The 17,757-nt window shown below is 41.9% G+C and overlaps 1 protein-coding gene across 5 annotated transcripts in view; it reads right to left on the minus strand.

Moving 5' to 3' along the window:
- The window catches only part of HNRNPM (heterogeneous nuclear ribonucleoprotein M), a 36,080-nt gene that overhangs the window by 12,029 nt on the left and 6,294 nt on the right, over window positions 1-17,757 (minus strand). For 2 of the 5 annotated variants that reach the window (XM_038740297.1, XM_038740298.1), the window contains exons 2-10: window positions 16,417-16,583; window positions 7,277-7,329; window positions 6,371-6,378; window positions 6,201-6,294; window positions 4,966-5,157; window positions 3,750-3,903; window positions 1,866-1,915; window positions 1,242-1,302; window positions 161-262 (exon numbers count right to left, since the gene is read on the minus strand). In XM_038740297.1, the coding sequence (XP_038596225.1) occupies window positions 161-262; window positions 1,242-1,302; window positions 1,866-1,915; window positions 3,750-3,903; window positions 4,966-5,157; window positions 6,201-6,294; window positions 6,371-6,378; window positions 7,277-7,329; window positions 16,417-16,583 (881 nt within the window). Of the gene's footprint in view, window positions 1-160; window positions 263-1,241; window positions 1,303-1,865; window positions 1,916-3,749; window positions 3,904-4,965; window positions 5,158-6,200; window positions 6,295-6,370; window positions 6,379-7,276; window positions 7,330-16,416; window positions 16,584-17,757 lie in introns of those variants that run through there. The other 3 variants (XM_038740299.1, XM_038740301.1, XM_038740302.1) reach the window with 3 other exon arrangements.

A 17,757-nucleotide genomic window follows, 5' to 3' on the forward strand; every position in this document is an offset into this window, starting at 1 on the left:
AAAATAAACAACCAATAGTTTTTCACGCCTAACTGGATTTAAGTTGCCCCCCCCCCCTTTTTTAAAAATCTGATGTGACAAATGCTCAATGTTCTGGGATACAGTGGAGGGCAGCTGATCTGCTTTAGGTATGAAAGTATGATGGGTCTGTTCAGCTAACCTGTAGGTCCCATGTTGCCCATTCCTATGCCTTTATTTAAGTGATTAGCATCAATAGGTTGTCCGCCTGGTCCTAATCCCATGCCAATGCCACCAAGTCCATCTAGAAAGAAAAAAAAATAGTAAAATCTCCACATGTGACGCATTTACTTTGCAAACATGACAGCAGTTCCTCCCCTTTCCCACTTTGAAGAACTCGTACCCTGAGCCATACAGACAGCAGCACATCCTCTTACAGAGACATTACAATCCAGTGTAGACAGATGACTCACAAAAATGACAGCCACGCAGTCACACTCAGCACTAAGTGCTTTTTAAAGATTCAGGCTTGTATCTGAGAGAGCCCCACTAGCAAGTTAAAATAAAATAAGCGGGCTTCCATGTAGACATGCGTATCTGTCCAGGATGATTTCTACTATGAGACTCTTCAGACCAGTACTTAAGTCTATGCAGAAATAAAATCCCCTGAACAAACTGTGGCTGCGCTTGCATGTGGTAAGCATTTCAGGACCGCCAATGAAAAGGCCAACAGGGTGCTCTGTCACCGATAGGCGTAACGGTTATGTGCACCATAAACTGAAAGCCAAAAATGGAGGTGAAATCCCGGACGAAAGGAATCTCCATCATCATCATCATCATCAATCGTATTTATTGAGCGCTTACTGTGTGCAGAGCACTGTACTAAGTGCTTGGGAAGTACAAATTGGCAACATATAGAGACAGTCCCTACCCAACAGTGGGCTCACAGTCTAAAAGGGGGCCAGAACACACTCTGTCTCTGGTTTCAAATTTGGCTAGCAGCAGCACCAGGAGGCACTGAGTGATGATGTCTGTGACCTGGTCCCAGCTCACAAAGAGTTTTAGAGATTTTGAGTCAACACTGCACTTGAAGACAGATAAATACTGCACATTGTAGGGCATGGGAATAACAAGATCCCTGGCACCTACACCAGCAAACTGAGGCTTCATATGGACTATAATGACGCATCGTAGCATAATTATTACTTCATCTGAAAGTGGCATAGCTTTATTTGCAGTCACTTAAGTGAAACAGTTAACGTTCGGTTAAAATAGGCACTTACGAGGAAGTTGTTGGGGCCGCTCTGGGGGGAAAAAGTCTCCCTTCGGTAAGGCTCGCTCATCCTGAAAGATTAAGAACATTACCGTCAATTTTGTCCCCTCTGAAAGAAGAGCAACAGCTCATCCCAAGTGACATCCCTAATGCTAATAGAAGCTAACCATTTTTAAACCTAGCCAAATCTTAAAATCAAGTTACAAGAACCTCAGCATGCAAAGAAGGCATCCTGTTCTTCCATGTGGAACCTACAGTTCAAAATCTTAAAGACACAAGCCAATGCCTCAATCAAAGAATAATAATAATGATAGCATTTATTAAGCGCTTACTGTGTGCAAAGCACTGTTCTAAGCACTGGGGAGGTTACAAGGTGATCAGGTTGTCCCACGGGGGGCTCACAGTCTTCACCCCCATTTTACAGATGAGGGAACTGAGGCCCAGAGAAGTGAAGTGACTTGCCCAAAGTCACACAGCTGGCAATTGGCAGAGCCGGGATGAGGAATCCCCTGTCTGGAATTCTTTTTTTCCTTCGGAATTAAAATGATCACTGAATAAGCAAAGATTATTTTCATGCCACTATCCAGTAGGGCTATTGGGTAAGCATTCACAAGAGATCTTAAAATTTACTTACCATCTTCACATGCATTGGTCTGTCAAATAGTAGCTGGCCATTGAACATTGCTGGTGCTTAGTTAAAGGCAATATTTACTAGTAATTCAAGCAACAAGACGTAAGTATTGCTCAAGACCTATTTCCTTGGTCAGAAACCTCTGAGCAGCCTGAGCTTTCTAAAGATCACGTCTGCACATATTGCAGACGTTCATTACCCAAAGTCTCGCCACTTTTCGTGGTCAGGAAAGTGAAGACTTTTCACACGTGAAAGGGTGGCCTTAAAAATTAGCTGTAGGCTGGTCAACTTGACAGTCAATTGTTAAAGTTTTCTTTTCCTCTCTAGCCTACTGGACCTGGTCTAACAAAGAAACCTAAAAAATTTCAAATTTACACAACTCAGCACCTTCAAAAATCTCTTTATTTTAATCATGAGCTAATAATAATAATAACAATAATAGAGAAGCAGCATGGCTCAGTGGAAAGAGCACGGGCTTGGGAGTCAGATCATGGGTTCTAATCCCGACTCCGGCGCTTGGCAGCTGTGTGACCTTGGGCAAGTCACTTAGCTTCTCTGGGCCTCAGTTCCCTCATCTGTAAAATGGGGATTAAGACTACAAGCCCCACGTGGGACAACCTGATCATCATCATCATCATCATCATCAATCGTATTTATTGAGCGCTTACTGTGTGCAGATGATCACCTTGTATCCTCCCCAGCACTTAGAACAGTGCTTCGCACAATGTAAGCTCTTAACAAATGCCATTATTATTATTATTATTAGTTAAGTGCTTACTATGTGCCAAGCACTGTTCTAAGTGCTGGGGTAGATACGCGGTAATCAAGTTGTCCCACGTGGGGCTCACAGTCTCAATCCCCATTTTACAGATGAGGTACCTGAGGCCCAGAGAAGTTAAGTGGCTTGCCCAAGGTCACACAGCAGACAAGTGGCAGAGTCAGAATTAGAACCCAGGTCCTCGGACTCCCAAGCCCGTGATCTTTCCACTAAGCCACACTACTTCTGTATCTATGTATCTCTGAGATACATAGAGGGTTCTTCCAGGTACCAGCACAGAGTTATTTTAACTTAGAATCAAACGCCAATCAATAAAATGATCATGTGAAGGGTCAAAATAAAGCAGTTCTGTGCCAATCTTATATTCAGTAGAGGCAAGGTATTTCTGGACATCCTCCAGCTCCACCAGTAAAGTCCGGGTACATGGCTCGTATTGGGAGCACGTGCTATTACCTAGTAGGCCTGAGTACAGCTTTTACCCCCAGATTATCAAGTGACTACAGTAATTCCTTTGTCAGCTTCCAGCTTTTGACACATTTGAGGAGACCCATTAAGCTGTGGTGCCCTTTGCAAATCGCTCTTCAAATTCCCATTTTGGTCCGCCTAAGAGACCGTTTACACCTAACCTGCCTTTCCGGATCCCCCCGCCCGCCACTCAGGTGAGATTTCCATTTTCGAAAGACCACCTAGCACATTGCTAAGAAATTAAGCAAAATTTCACCTGCCCTTTTTTGTCTGTTTGTGGGGCACCCACTTTAACTGGGCCTCTGAGATGTTTTTTTGAAGCTGCCCATTTCAGCTTCTTCCTAACTGAAGTCTGTCTTTTTATGAGGCCGTCAAACCAACTGTTCTTCATGTCCAGGGAGGGCTAAACATGTAACAGATTTAAACTAACGCAGGAGACATTTCAATCAGATTTAAGAGCTTTTAGATCACACGGTGATTAGAACACTGGTCTCGCAATCAAAGGACTTGGAAGATTTTTATCCACAAAAGACTTTAAGAATAGACAACCCAACTGCCTGGATGTCTTAGCTAGTCAACTGCCAAGAGATCATCTTTGGCCCCTTCCACCTCTGACTCAATATTACCAAGTTTAAAAAGGATACATATAGCCTGAACAGCTTCAATAGATTGCTCAAATGTAACTGTGCCAATTCCACGGCTTTTGCCATCTTTATCTTCTAAAATGTCAGCTCGAACAACAACACCAGCCATACAAAACACTTCTTTGAGTTTCTTCCAGCCAACCTTATAATCCAACTGAAGAAGAGAAGGAAAGAGAGGAAGTCATAAACCATTTCGGTCCCCCATTTTGAGCCTACGGAACAATTTTAATACTTTTATTGAGCGCTTACTATGTGCAGAGCACTGTACTAAATGCTTGGGAGAATACGACAGTAGAATTAGCAGGCACGTTCCCAATACTTAACTGGAGTACAACACTAACTCAAGAATAGATACACCTCTTTACACAAGCACTTTGAATGTTGCTAGAGAGTCACAAAGGGCGAAAATCGAGGAAGCCACCTTTCCTTTCTGCCATATTCCCAACCTAGGATAGTAATTTCTGCTGTAACTTGTGTTTTTAATTCCATACTTCGTATAGAATGTGACTGGGGAATTAGGGAACATTCTTCCAATAACTTGTGACTGCACACAACTTGATACTGCATCAGACCGAGTACTGCACGCCGGGTTCAAGAAAGTGCCCCCACATTACAGGATGGCAGATGGTACTCTTTCTCATCTCCCTGAATGAGGTTCCATTAGAGACCAGGAACTAATAGAAGCCACTTTTACAGGCATCAAACAGAGACCAGGCTGAGAGCAGGGTTGCGGGGTGTTATCAGACATCACCACGGCCAAGTGGCCATAGGCACTACTTACTTACGCATTTTAATAATGGTAATGATAATAGCTGTGGTATGTTAAGTGCTTACTCTGTGGCAAGCACCATTCTAAGCACTGGGTAGGCTCAAGTGAATTAGGTTGGACACAGTCCCTGTCCCACTCGGGGCTCCCAGCCTAAGGGGGAGAACAGGTACTGAACCCCCATTTGACAAATGGGGGAAACTGAGGCACAGAAAAGTGAAGCGACTTGCCTGAGGTCACTCCAGCAGGCAAGTGATGGAGGTGGGGTCAGAGCCCAGGCCCTCTGACTCCCAGGACCCCCCTCTTTCCACTGCACCACGCTGCTTCTACACAAAACACCCTGATCAGGATCTTCCTTGTCTCTATAAACCAATGATTGTTTCCCAGGAACAAAGGTACTGCAATATTCAATTTTGCAAAGGAAAAAAAAACCGTGATTTATTTACTTACATTTGCTACAAACACTGTACTTCCAAGTCTTCCGGCCTGCAACGCATGGATAATCTCATTTGGGATGTTAGGATTATTTAGGATACTTGGTGGGATATTAATCATTCCAGGGCCACCAGGTCCCATTCCCATCCCACCAGTTGTTGCCATCACCTTTTGCATTGCTCTCCTGGCATGCTCACCATCAGGATCCTATAAGTAATAACATTCATTTGCATCTTTCAAACATTTTCACAGCAGTAACACCACAACTGTGTGTTTTCAAAACACTCTAGTTTCACAAATTCTTTCTAGCTTTAAAGAGGGGAAGGGAAGAGGCATTTCTAGAGCATCTCCTCCCTCTCCACCCACCAGAATTACCCGAGCCACGTAGTCAGCCTAAAATCCCCAGCTATTGGAGGGTGGGGAAAATGTCTTGACAATAGTGATTTATATTAACGTCTGTCTCCTCCTCTAGAGTGCAAGCTCATGGTGGGCAGGGAATGTGTTTACTAACTCTGTTGTAGTATACTCTCCCAAGCGGTGCTCTGCATACAGTACTGCTCAATAATACCGCTTATTGATTGAAGTAACCATAATGAGGCTTTTTGGTTTCGTGTGGTTTGGTTTTTTTGGCCCCATACGGACATGAAAAATGGGGCTAGCCTTCTGGAAGGGGGCAAGTCAAAAATGGTGTGCATTTTATTAATTAGGGCACTTAAGAGCTTAGCGTGTGCTAAAGGCTGGGGTAGACATGTGGTTTATCAGGTTGGCATGTGCAGAATTACTACACATCTGCAGCAGCACCCCCCAGAAGTGAGGTCCAGGCCACAGAGTGTAACAGCACCCTAGCCACCATTTGAACAAACAAACAAAAAGCAGGCAGGGAGGAGTTGTAGAACCATTAGGGAGGTGTGTGAACTTAGTCCTACCTGCTCCCACTATACTCTTTTGAGGAGCGGAAATCTAGTTGTCGCCTCACCTACGCTTCACACCTAATTGATGTATTCTGTACTTCCACCCAGAGGATAGCCTGTGAAGGGCACAATCAGAATCTTGTCTCTACCCCCACGCTCGATAAAAGTACTCACATCCGTCAAGTGTTCATTACCATTACCTCCAAGACCCATGCCAAATACACCCAGTTCTGCCACAGCGCGAGGTTTCACTCTGTAGTGCGGCTGCAACACGGTTAAGGGACTCGCGCTGCAGCCCTGGCGTTACGGGAGAACTGGGTGCAACGCTACAAATCTTACTTCTTTGACTTTCAATGGTCTTCCACTCAGACTATGCTTGTTCAACACTTCGGCAGCCTTTTTCATGCTTTCTTCCATCTTGAACTCAACCACCCTACAAGACCAAAAGGAAATAAGTAAAAGGAGCCTGGCGACTTAGACACCCCACTAAATAATTTGAGGATACTTACGCGCATCCCTTTTGAAGAAGCCAGGACAAGTTAGACGAGCAAGGAGAAAGAAAAAGAAAAAACATAAGTATAAAGAACCAAGTACCACATTTTAACTTAAATAAATGGGTTTGGGGTAGTTTCATATTTAATGCTCTCAAAGGAAAGTTGACCGAAGAAATACAAGGTCTTTCCTACCTTTCCTCACTAAAAGCTCGACTCCATAAAAATCTGATCTCCTGTGCATTATGAAGTTTCTGAAGTTGTGATACAGACCTAAATTCAGGTTTCTCCAAGAAAACTCCACAAACTTTAGATCTGCGCCCCTCTGCAAGCAAATCCTTGTTCTCATTCCAAATCCATACCCCAGCAATACATTAAGCAAACTCATCATCCTAATTATGCTAAGCCAGTCTATTGCACTCAAGAGTTTTAGGTCTGTTTCAAATCTGAAAAACTTGAAAGCTTGAAATGGGCAGTTTTGCTTACACTTTATACTGGCACAAGGGCAACTTTTCAGAAACTTTCACACTGAGCTTACACATTCAGCAAACAACTACAAGTAACATTTTCTAGAACAAGAACACCTGTTTAACGGTTTATCTCCACTGAAGTTCCATGCGTAATTCACACACAGCCAACTCCTCTGTTAACGAAGTCATCAGCAATGCTGCTATTGGGCTCTAATTTCCAAAATTGAGTATCCAAACAGGACACCAAAAACACCCACTGGAAAACCCATTGGGAAAACAGGGAACCCCATTTACACATTTCCCTCCCATTCCCCTCAAAAGTTGGTCAGTATCAATCATTGTCTACTGTAACATAACTGCTTACTACCTTCCTGAATTCATTCGATTCCACACTACCACATAGTTACATTGGTCATGTAGTAAATCCACAGAAGAAATGCTCTCAAACACTTACCCTTGACTTTCCTTCAGCGTCCATTAAGAGCTCCACGTATGTTACCTCACCAACTACAAATCAGATTCCAGACGATACATATACCAAGGGAGAAAAGCCAAGAAAACAATGGGAATTTAGAACAGTCATCAACAACCTTGTATGGAGCCTCTGCCTTATAAGAAAGCCCAGAAACACTCCATGTGCTCTAAACCACCAAGCTAAGCATTACAGGTGTGCAGTAAAGGTAGGTAAAAAAAAAAAACTAGTTAACAGTACGTCCTTGGTTTGCCTCCCACCACAAGCAAGCTCTTTCCACAGACTTCCATGATATCTATTTCCTGTCTGGAGTACTCATTCATGACTAGAGGCAATCCAAATCTATGGGAAATAAGTCTGTAGGGTTAGATTTAGGGGGGAGGTCAGGAAGAACAGAGGAAAACAGGTCCATGGATGACACTTTAAATGAAAAGATAGGTGAAATTTTGGAATACATCAACTTAAGGATCAAAGGACCGAGATGATATTATAGATACATATGAATGTATCCTATAAAATCCAAATAGGCACCCAGTTCTAGCTTCGTATTTTACACCAGCAAACTGGATCTAATTGGTTTTCTACCAGAGATCTCAAAAACCAAAAGCCCCTGGCTTCCCTGCACTGAGCAGGTATTTGCTCCGACTGCTTCCCCCATCAATAACTCCCTAAAGATTGCAGGAAATTTAAGTGCATCATTTTTCCAAATTTCTTCTAAAAACGTCTGTTTTCAATCTTGGAGATTTGATCTATACAAAGGGCAAAACTAGAGTAAAATAGATTTCAAGAGGTTTAATCCACAGTTTTTCCTCAAGATTTGGATTGCCAGCTCATGACCACCAAAACCAGATTGTTTACCACCAAGAACACTACCAAAATGGCTGCTGAGTTTGAAGATGGCATACAGAAAATTTTAAAGGTCTAGCTACCTGCAGATTTTGTTACCACTTAGATCACGTAGTCTATGTTTAAACCAACAATTTTTATTCCTAGGTAAATTCTAAACAAGGATCCATTTAAATAGCGTTAAAGGGGTTCCCCTCGGTTTGAATGTCAAGGTTTATACACGCATCCAGACACAAGGGCAATCAACCCATTCCAAGAGGCCTTCGCAAGCAATTCACTTGAAATTTTTAATATTAAACATTTTTAAGGGGCATTTAAGTTGACACGGCAACTAGGGTACTCGGGTATCGAGGAAAAAGATACTAAAAACATGTGGAAGAAGCGCTGTGACTGTCTTCTGTTATTTTAATTGTATGCTCAACATCTGCATACATGGAGAAGCAGGGTGGCTTAGTGGAAAGAGCCCAGGCTTGGGAGTGGGAGGTCGTGGATTCTAATCCCGGCTCTGCCACTTGTCTGCTGTGTGACCTTGGGCAAGTCACTTCACTTCTCTGGGTCCCAGTTACCTCATCTGTAAAATGGGTATTAAGACTGTGAGCCCCACGTGAGACAACCTGATCACCTTGTATCTACCCCAGCACTTAGAACAGTGCTTGTGGCACTTAGTAAGCGCTTAACGAATACCATCATCATCATGAGCCCAAGAGAGCCAAATAAATCAGAGCATTTTAACACCTAAGATGTTACTTTATCCTGCCTCTGCTCTCCAGCCACCGTTATAGGACAGATGAAAAATTATAGGCAAATGGCTCCAAAAGTAGATGAATTTGGCCAAAAATAAAAGTGCACCTGCTTGAATAATCAATTTTTAAACGGTCATGTGTAAATGACCAAGCTCTAGGATTTAGTTAGCCCACACATGGCTCATTAAGTTTAGGTGCCTCTGGTTTACAAATAAAGTTACAGTACACTGTGTTTAGCCACTTAGGATCATTTTTTTCTTAAAATGCCATTCATTTCAACAGCAGCAGCCATTAGAGGACTACCATCCCTGTGCATTGACCAAACAGCAAATTTGTGTCAGACAAAGACAAATCCCACGTTTATTACACAAAAACATATTTCCCAATAGCCTTAAGAGGTTAATCACACTGCCCTTACTGCCAAAATTCAAATGCTGGCGCATCTGAAAAGTTACTCATCTGTGTCCATACAGACCTTTTGAAGTACAGCTGTGATTGCTATGTAGAAACCAAAAACGAATCTATCCAACCAGACTTTCTGCCATGGCCATAACCATTTAAACTAAATCCATATTAAACAACTGACAAGCACAACTTTTTTTTCCACCTGATTAAAAAAAAACAAAAAACACACCAGACTACCTGAAACGTTTCTCTATTCCATCCCAGTGACATATCTGGGATGATGCTTTAAGAAAAACTCCACCATCCTGCTTAAAAGAAAAAGATCTTAGAATGGAAGAAGCAGTAAGCAGTTTATATTTTAAGGTAAAGTGAAATTCGTTTTCTAGTACTATTACTACATCCTCCTGAAGGGAGCCACATTTCAGTCTAAGAACCCTAACTTGGCACTATTATCTAACAGCCATTGTTCTAAAGCTTAATAGGAACCTAATGGAGCAGCTGATAACAGCTGGTGTGCGAACTAGCAAAGGTAACTTTAAGGCAAAATTAAAGGACAGAAGATGACCTTTGTAATAGTGATTTAAAGACGTTTAAATTATAAATCCAATCTCACAGAGATCTACCACTAAATTAATAATAATTGTGGTCTTTGTTAAGCCCTGACTGTGTCAAGCACCATTCTAAGTGCTGGGGTAGAAACAAGTTAATCGGGTTGCGCAGTTCCTGTCCCACTTGGAGCTCACAGTTTAAGTAGGAGGGGGAACGGGTACTGAACCCTCATTTTACATTTGAGGAAACTGAGGCATAAAAGTGTTAAGTGATTTCCCAAGGTGACAGTGAGCAACTGACAAGAGCTGGGATTAGAACCCAGGTCCTTTGGCTTCCAGACTCATGCTCTTTCCCCTAGGCCCTGCTGCATCAATATAAAAAAATGCTTCCTGAATTCCTCTCCCTCTCCAAAGCTCTGGCCAGCAGAGTTTGAAATCTATCAGCTCGGAATGACTAAAGGAACCAATTACAGGATTTGTGGGACTGCTCTATCATCTACTTATGAAACAAACAAACAACCCTCCCCCCAACCACCACCACCAATTTAGATGATTCTCCCCCTCTAACACTGTAAGCTTGTTGTGGACAGGGATCACGTCTGCTAGCTGTTTCACTGTACTCTCCCAAGAGCTCAGTACAGTGCTCTGTACATAGTAAGAGCTTAATAAATACCACTGATTCATTAGAACAGCAGTCAGGGTGGCCAAAGGTATTTATTTTCAATACATAAATCTAATCCCACAAATGCTTAGATGAATGTTTCTCAGCACTGGGGCTCAAGTAGAAGCAAGGAAGACATTTTAAGATCAGTGATAAAGACCAGGGAAACCATAAAGCTACACAGTAGTGGATGCTGGCACACAGACCACCAAAAACCCACTGCAGTGGTTTAAGAAGTTACTTAACAGCAAATCACAAAATTTAGAATTCTGAGGGGATTTTAGCAGAACAAAACATGGAGAATACTGAGGAGATCACAGATGGGCCAGGGGAAGTGACAAGTCAAATTCACACATCCAAACAGGGAGAGTATGCAAGTACCAGGAGCAAAACAGAAGGGTAGCTGTGTGGCAGTTGGTTCTTCACAGATAAGTGTACATAGTTTTATGACTGCCTGCTGCCCCCATTATATTTTAAGCCCTTCTGAGGACCATATCTCACGTGCAATTATGTATTTATTAACACTTATTATTAAGCTCTGTTTATGAGATTGGACAGTTGAGATCTATCATCCTATTTTACAGATGAGGAAACAACCCCAGAAGTGACTCAAACTTTGATCTCCTGACTCCATGTCCTTTCCATTGGGCCACGTATTCATTTCTGGTGTATTTCTGTATCCTGCACCCAGTAGGAATGCAAAGGCAAATAATAAAATAGCACCAGGCAACACAAACATAACAAGGAAAAGACTTCTAGTGTCCATAATATGGCCAGAACTACGGGCCCCATGATTGCCTTTTCAGCAATACACCCTCATAGGTGAATTTCACCATCACTAAGTAGTCTTCTTCCAAAACGAAGACAGAGTAGGCACTCGATAAATACCTGTCTCATAAAAATGTGGTGTGGGTAAAATGAGATAATCATGAGAGTGCCTTGGAAAAAGAGTGCAACAGAAATTCAATACATTGTTATTATTTCACACTTTTTTTGATTTTTTTTAAATCATGTCTACACTGGTGCAGTAGTGCATTTGGGAAATCTCTCTCAAGCACAGAGTACAAAACGATGGCATTCAGAAACAAGGTGCACCCCTACCCAACTTAGATTGGGAAACATTGCTGCTCCTGGTACTGGACATTAACAGATAAATATAAAAATAAAATAAGAATAAAAATTAGAGCACACTAGCTCCCCACCTAGCAAAAAAGGCTGAAAATTTCCTGGTGGCTGGGCCCCTGTGAATCTCCTACCACTATCTCATCCAGTGTCATCCACTTTTCTAGAACTACTTTGACAGTTTCACAAAAACATGGGCACAAAGCCAGGTGATAAGGGAAACTATTTGTACAGTACTTAAGGTTTTGGATTGAGTGCAGCTTGTGCGTCAATAAATAGGCTTTGATCCCAGGTAGCTCCTGTCACCTTATCGTGCAACGCTATTATCCCCTCTTGACAACTAGGACAGACATCTTTCTCCCATGGACAGGGAGTTTGCTTTGCTTTCCACTGGCTTGCTGAAACTGGGAGAAGGGGAAAGAAAGGGAGGAGTGATGGTATGGGCCATTTCAATGAACAGAATCCATATAATGTGATAGATTTTTCCCCCCGGAAATAGTACAACTTCTGAAGAGAAACAGGATATAATAATAATAACAATGATGGCATTTATTAAGCGCTTACTATGTGCAAAGCACTGTTCTAAGCACTAGGGAGGTTACAAGGTGATCAGGTTGCCCCACTGGGGGCTCACAGTCTTAACCCCCATTTTACAGATGAGGTAACTGAGGCACGGAGAAGTTAAGTGACTTGCCCAAAGCCACACAGCTGACAACTGGCGGAGCCGGGATTTGAACCCACGACCTCTGACTCCAAAGCCTGTGCTCTTCCCACTGAGCCACGCTGCTTCTATGCACAGCAGGATTTAAATAAGGCAAAAGCGCATCATCTGTGTTAAGTCTGTCCACTGGACCCCAGCTTCCCCATCGGCCAGAATCTGCAAGTATTTAAGCACTTCGACTCACAATATTATTTTAAGCTGGTTTCTGTTTACAAAAACCACTCAAATGGATTGTTATATTTAAGTTGCCCATCACCCAACCTTATGCCACTCCAGCTTCATCCAAATTAGATGCACTACCTACCTCAAGAAAAGTGTGCAGTACCTCAAAACAGAATATTCAGAGTACTCAAATCTGAATTTCAATATGACCAAAACTGGCTTGGTAATCTAACTCTCACAAGCCCTATGCAAAGAGTGTCACTCCTTTTCATCAGTATGGCTACCAGCAGCTGGAGACTACAAAATTTACCAAAAACTTCTCTCAAAATAAAGCTTATCAAATTTAGATATAGTGGAAGACTTCTCAGAGCCCAATTTAAAACCATACTAGGTTCAGCATACTAGGTTTCCAAGATATTTTTAAAAGACTTTTTTCTAGAATATTTTAAGTGTTGAAAGGGAAATATAAGCCCAGATGATTTTGAAAAAAAAAATATTCATTCAATCATATTTATTGAGCGCTTACTGTGTGCAGAGCACTGTACTACATGTAGTGTGGCCATGTATATTAACACTAACAAGCCAAAAGGCTGGAGAAATAATGTCAGGACTAGTAGTCATTTACTTAATCTTCTGAAGCATCAGGTGCATTTTTTTGACACTGGTACTTACGAGGAACAGGAAAAGTTTTGTACATTGTTAAAATACATATGTTTTAAGGAAAGAGTGAAGTCATACTTATATGGCTTAATTTACAAAATACATAATTTATATAGGATACCAATATCTCAAAACATTGCATCACACTACAGGACAATTGTTAATTTTACCAGTTCAGAACTGAATGAACTGTTCAAGGGAGCAGACATTTCAGACAGTAAATTCGAAAGAAATTCGTAATTATTACAGTTTTAGCGACATTCAATGTCTGGCTCTCTCTTGGACATAGGTCATTCTACCCTGGCAATGTTACTTTTGCACAAAAATTATCAAATGACCAAATGCATTTTTGTTCTCTCCAAGTTAAATCTGATCTTAAATGCATTTTAGCATGCTGTAGTAGGCATTCAAGAAAGCCAACCGCTTTTGGAAACTGCACTATTGTAGCAGTCTTCTAACTTCTAACTTGCAGCACTCTTCTAATTTGATAGTGTTGCTTGTCAAGTTATTTTAGGATCTGTAGCCTTAAACTATGAATTCTCGATCAAAGGTGATTCACAGTAATAAAGACAAGTATTTCAAGGAAATCAACTACATTATCACTTAAGATACATGGCACTCTAAGAACATGAGGGAAGCCTGATACAGAAATGAAAGAGCCTGCCTTTAAGACTCATTTGGGAGGTAAACTTTTTTTTTAAAAAATGGCTACTTTGTATTCAGGTTTTTCCCTGGTAGAATTCATACACTGGAAGTTGGCATACCATAAAAAAACCCCACCAAAACACATCTCTTTCTTATGAACCCTTTTAACCAACAGACTAGTATTGGTATCAACTGTATTTAGGCCAACTACTGTGAGCAGAGCTCTGGACTAGGCACTTAGTACCAGCAGCCCACCACCACCGACCATTTAACTCAACAGTGAATTCATTAACCAATATAGGGGAGCTCTAAACAAAGACAACTTACGGTCCATTAAAAATTGTAATTTACTGCACACCGGTAATCCTAAAATTTCACCACCAGAATACATACACTGAAATGACTGATTCAAGGCATCACTCTTCAGAGTGACATGCCAGGGGAATATGAGAACCAGTTTGGAGAGATCTGAGTAACTACCAGGCTCATATCTCCTTAACTTGAGAACTGCTGGAAAATGGCAAATTGAGGTGAACTGTTTCTACCTCCAGAAACTTCCCTGTTGCTAACTAGCTTTACATCTACCAAACAATTGCTGAATGGTAAAGCAGTATAATGGCCTCTATTTTATCCACAGCATCCCAAAACTGGTTCACACACTCCTAAAAACATGAACTGAAGAATTAGACCTGTAGTCTCTTACATACAGCTGTCCAACAATTACATTTTCAAAGCCACATTCCTGTTTCTTGGAAGTATATAAAGGCAGTTCTCAACTTAAAGCGTTTCGAGCTATGACGAACGGCACTTACATGTCTATATTTACACCATTTCAGCTTAACACCACATCGGCTTCAACATTACAACACTAGTCTCCCTTATGGCACTAGTTCTGGGGGCCCAGGAGTTGAGGGCACGCACGTGAGCCATGGGAAAATAACTTCAAAACGTTATTGTGAGGGTGTGCGCATGCGCACATGGGGGGGGGGGGGGGACGGGACTGGGCAGTTACCTGATTGCCAGGCGGAGTCACCAGGGAGGGTCGACATCCATTTTACTTCTGATGAAGTAAAAATCGGTTACCCTATCGTGGAGCCTCTCTGACAATATAAAGGCATTAATGTAGCTATATTACTTACCTCGGCTTGTCTACACAGTTTTTGGGTAATTCTGGTAAAAAAAATATAGGGTGTTCAACCTTGGCTTGGGGATCTTTCATTCCTAGCACTTCCTATGAGCAAACTGATTCTGTCTTGGAATGCTCAGGAACCAGCTGTGTCAAAGTCTAAGGACCGCCTATCACAAGAATTTGATTCAGCAAGTTCACACAAACTGAAGGGCACACATTTGGGGGGGTACGGGGGGGGGGGGATGCAAAGAATGACACCCCCACCCCCACTGAAATTTTAGGCTTGGTTTTGGGGACTGCTGCTTCAATTTGAAACTTTGGACCCCTAGGATGCAACCTGAAAGGCCTCCTCAGATAAAAATGAAGACATTTCACTGCTGTCCTCGGATCATTCGCAGAAATGACTTTGATCAAGGGAGGAAAATGAAATCTCATGCCAAACATACTTTAAGAGGAGGGACAGCACAAGTCTTAGAGTGCCAATCAGTGCTTAAAGTGTGCAAATAGTGTGATAATCATATTACCTAGTGTCTCTTGCACATCATGAAGAAAGTTGTGTCCTAGTGCTAAGTCGAAGGATCATTCATGATAAGTCTTTTAAAAGTATAGCTATTGAAGTTTTAATGTGGTTTTGCCAATCATGCTACTGTGTTTCAATTACACTGTGACAAATAGGATGCAACCAGACTGGCTTAGATATCAGCATTTAGATTTGTGTGTGTGTGTGTTGGTTTTTTTTTTTTTTTTTGGGGGGGGGGGGGGAGAAGAGTAATCTTCCGAAAAAGAAGGTTCCAAATTTGTTTACCCAGCCCATCGTTCACACTTTTGTACTCTCCCAAGTGCTTTGTACACAGCACTTGGACTGTGATTATGATTGCCTAGACTAGTGAAGATGATCCCTCTATCTAGTTTAAAGCATTCTTTCCTTGGGACATAGCAATTGGTCAAGTTGAGGCATTATATTTCCAAGCAGGTGGCTATATTTTGCGATGTAGCCAATCTCCATTCTACACAGAAATAAACTAAGTTTAAATACAGTTGAATGTTTTGTAATCTATAACCTAAGCCCAAATCCCAATTCCAGGACATCCACCTGCACCAGAATCAGCCCCAGTGGAACTACCTGGCCCAACTGATTTAAAGGCTTCAAACTTCAAGCACTAAATGGAGAGAATTCAAAATTTCCCTCAACACACAATGGCTTCATTCAAAACATATGCGAAGCCCTATTAACCACATTTTATGCCAATAAAGTCAAGTACAGACCCACATGACCACACAAAAACTGCCCCATTTGACACCAATGGCATGAAGCCATCACAAAAGCCCCAAAATGGCTTTAATCTAAATCCTTTACAAAGGATGCAAACTACCCAGAACAGCCTTAACTGACAGAGTTTAAATTACATCCAAGGAATTAATCACCGGAAGGACAACAGACCAACCTTTTACTTTGCTAATATACTACCAACACCATTACCTTTTTCTTTGACCAGGTCTTTCAAAGACTGCCATTTCACATCAAATGGTATATTTGTGATGAAAGCTCTGTATCTCTTAGCAGGATTGGCATACGGCTCAAAGCGATTCCCCCGTTTCACATTTTTTTCCTTCCTTTTCTCATTTTGAGTTGATCGCTCGCCATCACTGAAAAAAAATAAAACAAAACTGCTTATGGACCCAACTACTTTGACTAGCCCATTTTGAAAGGCGGGTTTACATTTCCATTCAAAGACAGAGAATTAAAGAAAAATGACCCTGGTCTTCGTTTTAAGACATAACAAGGGATCCAAGAGACAAAACTGATTTGCCAGCATGCACACCATGGCAGCACGCACCCACCATATCACCCTCAGAAAATGAGGTCCTTGATCTCATTGTCTAAATGAGATTTCTCCCCCAGGGTGGGTGTGCTAAACACCAGGATTATAGGATGTTTCAAAAGAAAAAGCAACTTTCCTTCTAAAAGAACACCAAGAGCAGCAAGCACCTTTCCCTCCCCCGACCCTACCCTAAACAGCCTGCATTGTTCGTACACCAGACTAACAGAGAGGACCCTCAGTTCTGTCACAGTACATAGTTCTACTACACATTTTGAAGACTGCAACGACAGAAATAAGAAAAGTCTTCTTCTGACAACATGCATCTGTTTGGATAGAAAGCATAATAATGCTGGAAGAAATGGTTGTGCCCATGGCATCAAACAAAGGGTGAGTCATTACAGGAGACTGATTGTACAAGTCAGGTGCCCTTACAGCACGACTTCATAATTATCAGTGTTAAGTATAGCAAACACTCAATAAATCATTAATATAATCATGCCATTTGTCTAACACTGTGCCGGGCGCTGTACTAAGCATCGTGGTAGATACAAGATGATCAGGTTGGAAACAGTCCCTACCCTAAATAGGGCTCACAGACTAAGTGGGAGGAAGAACAAGGATCAAATCCTAATTTTACAGTTGGGAAAACTAAGGAACAGAAAAGTTCAGGGACTTGCCCAAGGTCATACAGCAGACAAGTGGGGGAGGTGGGACTAGAACCCAGGTCCCAGGTCCGTGCTCTTTCGACTAGGCCACGCTGTTTCTTGTCTCATAGGTTAGATACCGCTCTCCATGTTTTCAGGAGTAGTGTTGACAAATGTCACCTGAGGGATTTCTGAAGCACTGGCTCCCATTCGTTCAGAGCGCAGAAGAAAAGGGAAATACACTTCATACGTACTCATGCTCTGGTCTCTATTATGACAAGAGAAGTCATTTGAGAGCCTGTGTACCATACAATAAGCCAAACATTGGTATCTGAGCCCTTTCTGTGTGCAGAG

This window comes from Tachyglossus aculeatus, chromosome X1 (assembly GCF_015852505.1).
Source record: "Tachyglossus aculeatus isolate mTacAcu1 chromosome X1, mTacAcu1.pri, whole genome shotgun sequence".
Lineage (NCBI taxonomy): Eukaryota > Metazoa > Chordata > Mammalia > Monotremata > Tachyglossidae > Tachyglossus > Tachyglossus aculeatus.